A 6,000-nucleotide genomic window follows, 5' to 3' on the forward strand; every position below is an offset into this window, starting at 1 on the left:
GCACTTGCTCAGAACCTGCTCTGTGCCTTGACTCCCTCCCACCGTCTGCCCTCGGGCAGGCCGCGTGGCCCGTTTCCCAGCACACGGGCCCCAGTCTCGGGCCAGAGCGAGGAGGGCGGCCCCGTGCCAGTCGCCCACTGCGATGGGCTCCGAGTTTAAGTGATGCCGGTGCGGGAGCTGCTGCCGGGCTCTCCAGCCTCTGCCACTTGTTAAGCGTGTAGTGAGGGAGTAGACGTGGCTGCAGAGGGCGGGGCTGCCCACGTGACGTGACCCGCCCACGCCCCGAGAGCCCGCCCCGCGCCCCGAGAGCCCATCCCGTGCCCTGAGAGCCTGCCCTGCGCCCCGAGAGCCCTCCCTGCGCCCCGAGAGCCCGCCCCGCGCCCCAAGAGCCCGCCCCACGCCCCGAGAGCCCTCCCCCTGCCCTGAGAGCCCGCCCTGCGCCCCGAGAACCCACCTTGCGCCCCGAGAGCCCTCCTGGGCGGGAGTCAGCAGGCCTGTTCGCTCCAGGGAAGAGCAACCCATACTGCGAGGTGACCATGGGCTCCCAGTGCCACATCACCAAGACCATGCAGGACACCCTGAACCCCAAGTGGAACTCCACCTGCCAGTTCTTCATCCGGGACCTGGAGCAGGAGGTGCTCTGCATCACCGTGTTCGAGAGGGACCAGTTCTCCCCGGACGGTGAGTCCCCGGCAGCCAGGCCTGGTGGGCCCGGGGCTCCCCCCGGAGGCGCGGCCGGAGCCGGGCGGGGCTCAGCTCCTCTGCCGGGCGCTCGGAGCAGACACAGCGCCTGGGCCTCGGGGTCCCGCCCCCCGACAAGCACCTGGGCCGGTGCCTCCCCGGAGCAGGTGGCTACAGAGGCCGCACTCGGAGCCTCGGCCAAAGGCCTTGTGATCGGACACACCGGCGCTGAGCGGGAGGCGCGTCCGCGTGTCCTTTGGTGGCGTTGCCGCTGGTCAGGGCGGCCTGTGCTGCTGCTCCACGCCCCCCCCTTTTCGGGGTCGCCGAGCCCGGAAAGAGCGGGCGTGGCCGGCAGTGACGGGGCGAGGCCCACCTGCCCTTCCGGTTGAAGTGTCTCCCGGAGGGTGCGTTGCCGCCGGGACTGGCGAGGGGCCTCGGTCTGGGCCTTCGGGGAGCCCTGCTGCTCTCACTCTGACACGGGGAGGTTGGAGGCTGCGCTGGGTTTCTTCCTGAACAGAAGCAGCACGACACAGTGACGCCCTGCTGGGTGCGTGTTGAACCTCCTGGCATTGTTTCTCTTTTAAACATTTCATACTTAAAAAAAAAAATATATATATATATATATATATATATATATATATATATATATATATATATATATATATCATTGATTTCAGTGAGAGAGGGAGGGAGGGAGAGAAATATCAATGGTGAGAGAGAATCATCGATTGGCTGGCTGCCTCCTGCACGCTCCACATCGGGGATCAAGCCCGCAACCCAGGCATGTGCCCTGACCAGGAATCAAACTGAACTGTGACCTCCTGGTTCAAAGGTCGATGCTCAACCACTGAGCCACGCTGGCTGGACCGTCCTGGTGTTTTTACATCAGAGATTTTCCCCGTGAATTGCAGGGGCAGGGGGCGGAGGGGCGCGCATCAGCCCGTGTCTGCCCACCAGACCAGCTTCCCGGTTTCCACGGGAGCCTGTGCCGAGAGCCTGGGTCCTAAGAGGCCGCAGCCAGGAGCTGTCAGAGGCCTGTAGCACCATCGTGTGTCCCATAGACCTGCCAGGTTTAAATGGCTCACGCCCGTCCTCAGTGTCTGACGGGCAGAGCGCGCCCTGTGCCAGCCCTGGGGGAGCGACCGCCCAGCTTCGTCCCAGACGTGCTCGTCACGTCCACGGTAGGTGGGGCGGCTCCCGTGACCCCTGCGTGTGCGGGGCCTCCCGGCAGCTGCAGCCCGAGGGAGGCCCGGGGGTGGGAGCCGCGTCTGCATCTCAGTCCTTCCGGACGCTCCTCCACGCCCACCCTCCTCTGCTTCCTGCTCCGTGGGCCACCGAGCCGCGGGTCACCAAGCCGTGGGCCACCAAGCCGTGGGCCACCGAGCCGCGGGCCACCAAGCCGCGGGCCACCAAGCCGTGGGCCACCGAGCCGTGGGCCACCGAGCCGTGGGCCAACCTCGCTGCCTTCTCGCAGGAGGAGAGGATGGTTCGCGGGCGTCCCCACCCACCAGGTCCGAGCCTGGACGAGGCGGAGCCCTCCCTGAGCAGCCTGTCCGCTCTCCTTTCAGATTTCCTGGGCCGGACGGAGATCCGCGTGGCCGACATCAAGAGGGACCAGGGCTCCAAGGGCCCGGTGACCAAGTGTCTCCTGCTGCACGAAGTGCCCACGGGGGAGATCGTGGTCCGCCTGGACCTCCAGCTCTTCGACGAGCCCTAGGGAGCGGCCAGGCTGCGCCGGGGTCCAGCCGGCGGCCGATGCCCCCGGCCGGTGCTGCTCGCCTAAGGCCAGCGCGCGGGGCAGCCACAGGCCACGGACCGCGAAGAAAGGCCCTGAGCGACGTAGGAGTAATTCTCGACAATCCTCCCCCCCAAACAACCTCCCATTTTATGGACCAAAACTCTGTTTCCCTCTGTCCTCACTGCAGGCCTCAGCGCGGCGTGGAGGGGCCTGGGAACCCCGCTGCCCGCCGGCTGGGGGCGCCTGCGCCGGGCCGCGGCAGACCGGCTACCGTGGAGTCACCGGCAGTGTCTGCAGTTTTGGGGAATTCACGTCCCCGCCTGTCTCTTCCCTCTGCCAGCCCGGGACCCTGGTTGTTTAGAAAAAGTTATGACGCCCCGGCCGCCTTCTAGAACCTCATTCCCCTCTGCGGTCCTGGCTCTGACCGGGGAGCGGGGAGAAGGGACCTGCCCTCATCCCAGCGGGCGGGTGGGAGCCTCCCGGCCCCTCCAGGTCTTGTACGGATCGTCGGCGAACATGCTCCCTGGCCGCGCTCGGTGATTCGGTCCTGACTCCCAGCAGGCGTGGGAGATGGTGGAGGAAGCTTGGTACCTGCGGCTATGCCCTGGGGCTGTGTGGCCGCAGCGCGGGGAGGCTGCCTGATGCGCCATGGCGTCCTGGCCGCTGGCCCAGGTGGCGGCTCTCGGCTGGGGGTCCGGAATGTTTCATCGCAGTCGCAGCCGGTGGCCAGCTCCGAGCTGTTCCTGCTCGAAACCCGGGCCCTGAGTGCCGAGGGGGCTGCAGGAGCTGGTTTCCCCAAGAGGCACCCCCGGCCTGGAGAGAAGAGGGAGAGCCCGGAGGGGTGGGAAGCTGTGAAGGGTGCGTCCTGGGTGGGGTCAGACCCTGGGATTACTCAGCCCCATGGGGGGCGGGGGGAGGAAGGGGGAGGCCTGGCCCGCCCTCCGCTACCCGCAGCTGGCCTCTCGCCACCGAACCCCCGTGCTCCCTGCCAGGCAGGACGCACATCCACGGGCAGGCTGTTGGGTGGGAGTTCTGTGATTTCCCCCTTAAATGCCAGGCGCTGGGCTGGTTGGTGAGATAACAACTTGACTTGCTCAGGACGCGTGCGGGTCCTGTTTCGTCCGCAGGTTGCTGGTCTCAGATCCCGGTTCGCTGCGGACATGAGATGCTCTCTTGGTCCTGGAGTAGCTCCCGTGCCGGGCGGGGTCTCGGACGTTGATTAGGGCGGTGGCGCTGTCCGGGGGATGGCGGCGACTCTGGTCGGGGTCCCCGCCGCTGGGATCCGATGTGTCACCATTGTCCGAGAGCCCTGTGTAGCGCACGCGATTTTTAAAGTGTGTGTGTGTGTGTGTGTGTGTGTTGGAAGGGCACCATGTTTACATTTCATACTTTAAAAAACAACCCATTTTATTATTTATTGGTTGGAGATAGTGTAGACTTTTGTATCAAGAGCAACAGACGGACGTGTTTTTTAAACGAGCAGATGCTCCCTGTGGTTGGGACCGTTCCCCTCGATCGCAGCCTGGGCGGGTTTCCCACGCGCATGCGTTTGTCACAGCGGAGAACACGGCGCCGGAGGTTTCTGTCCTGTGAGGCTGTGAGGAGCGGCTTTGGATTAAACCCAACAGACGCGGAGCTCACGCTCTCCTGTGTCGAGAGCCAGGCAGCCACTGGGGGACGCGTTGCGAGGGCAGGAGAGTCTCAGTGGCTGTGGGCGGGGTGGGCGGGGTGGACGGGGCCGCCGTGCCCACTGCCCTGCTGTCCTTCCTCTTCTCACTGGCGTCTCTGCGTGTCCGCGTCGGGCATCACTCCCGCGTAGTGCGATGTGTGCGCGACGACAATGTCCTGTTGCCTGTGAGGTCCGCGAGGCCGCCCGCCCGCAGAGTCCCGGGCGGGAGTTAATGTCGCAGGAGAAGCGACCTGTGAGCCCGGTTTCCCTGGTGACCGTCCTGGGCATCCCCGCGCTGGCCTCCGGGGGGCAGACCTGGGACAGGGTCAGGGCTCAGTGCTGGGGTCTGTGCTGTGACCCATCCTGATATCCTGATTGTCCTCGTCCTTCAGGGTGAGTGTGGCTGCCCGCAGGGCCCGCTGTGACTCGTGGCGCGTGTCGAGGGGAGAGGCACATGGGGGTGCGTGGAGCCCCAGACTCTGCCCCGTTCCTTCCCGTCTGCCTTTTGGGTGAGGTTGCACAGACGCCATGTGTCCCTCACCCATAGGCACCTGCGCCCTGGCTCCCTGCTCCTCTCCCCCCGCCCTGCCTCTGCCTCCCCCCCCCCCCCCCGCCTTCCCACTTCCCTCGCTCTTGCCCTGGGGCCGGGTTCCTGCCTGACTCTTGTCCACACGTGGCACGTCCTGCACACAGAGGGCAGGGAGGCAGCTGAGCGCCACGGGGCCGCGAGGGAACAAGGGCAGCGTTTCCTCTCTGCATGCGAAGCGCCTGGCTTCCTCTGGTTTCGCTGAAGTTCGTGCTGGTTTATCTCAGGGGTGGTAAGCGGACCCCCTACAGGTGTCTCATCTTCATGACCTGGTACCCAGGTGCCCTCGGAGGGCGTGAGGTCGGAGGATGTGGCTGGAGCCACCGGGGAGGGACGATTGAGGTCGCCATCCACCCGGGCAGGACGCTGTCCACCGGGCAGGTCGCCGTCTGTCTGCCCAGGAGCTGGCACGGGAGCACAGAGCCCTGCCCGCTGGGACCCGAGGGCTGAGCAGTGGGCATGTGCAGGTGCTGGTTTCAGGTGGGTGTGGACACCGTGGGCGTGTTTTGGAGCTGCCAACGGCGTGAGGAGGGGAGACCTCTCTCTACTCCAAACTGTTTCTTCTGGTTGGCTGGGCCTTTTTTTTCTCTCAATTTTTTTTTTTATTGATTTCAGAGAGGAAGGGAGAGGGAGAGAAAAATAGAAACATCCATGATGAGAGAGAATCATTGACCAGCTGCCTCCTGCACCCAACTGGGGATCAAGCCCTCAACCCGGGCATGTGCCCTGATGGGAATCGAACCCGGGACCCTTCAGTCCGTAGGCTGATGCTCTATCCACTGAGCCAAACTGGCTAGGGCTGGTTGGGCCTTTTTGATTCTTAAGAAAATTTGGATGGCTAGCTATTTTAGGAATTCCCATTGGAAACGGCAAGTAAGTGTTTAGGTTTTTCCTTCATTTCTATCCTTTCTTATTTTATTTATTTTATTTTATGATTTTCTGCTCCTTCTCTTTGGGGTTGGAGTGAGCTTTGAAAGGGACAGCTGTGCACAGAGGTGGCAGGGTCGTCAGACTCGGTAGGGGGTCTGCCCACTTCTCCTCGGCCTCCGCCCAGAGCACAGACGAGCCGGGTGACCTTGGGCAGTGTTAGCTGGGGTCCCCGGTCCCCGAGAGGAACTCGGTCCAGCAGCACCTCCTCCCTGTGCCCCCGGGAGCTGAAATGCCTGTGGCTTCTCACTCAGCTGCCCCAGCTCCACCCCAGCGTGTTGTGTGGCGCCCTCCCTGGTGTGTAAGTAGAGGAACGTTCTAGGCCGGCCGGCGTGACCCAGTGGGTGAGCGTTGACCTATGAACCAGGAGATCACGGTTGGATTCCTGGTCAGGGCACC

The 6,000-nt window shown here is 64.1% G+C and overlaps 1 protein-coding gene across 1 annotated transcript in view; it reads left to right on the top strand.

The window, feature by feature from the left end:
• The window catches only part of ITSN1 (intersectin 1), a 148,725-nt gene extending 146,074 nt beyond the window's left edge, over positions 1 to 2,651 (top strand). The window contains exons 38-39 of the mRNA XM_059686380.1: positions 508 to 681; positions 2,250 to 2,651. Coding sequence (XP_059542363.1) covers positions 508 to 681; positions 2,250 to 2,398 — 323 coding nt within the window. The 3' untranslated portion in view covers positions 2,399 to 2,651. The remainder of the gene's footprint in view (positions 1 to 507; positions 682 to 2,249) is intronic.
• The last annotated feature ends 3,349 nt before the right edge of the window (positions 2,652 to 6,000 follow it).

The sequence above is a fragment of the Myotis daubentonii genome, chromosome 3, assembly GCF_963259705.1.
Source record: "Myotis daubentonii chromosome 3, mMyoDau2.1, whole genome shotgun sequence".
NCBI lineage: Eukaryota > Metazoa > Chordata > Mammalia > Chiroptera > Vespertilionidae > Myotis > Myotis daubentonii.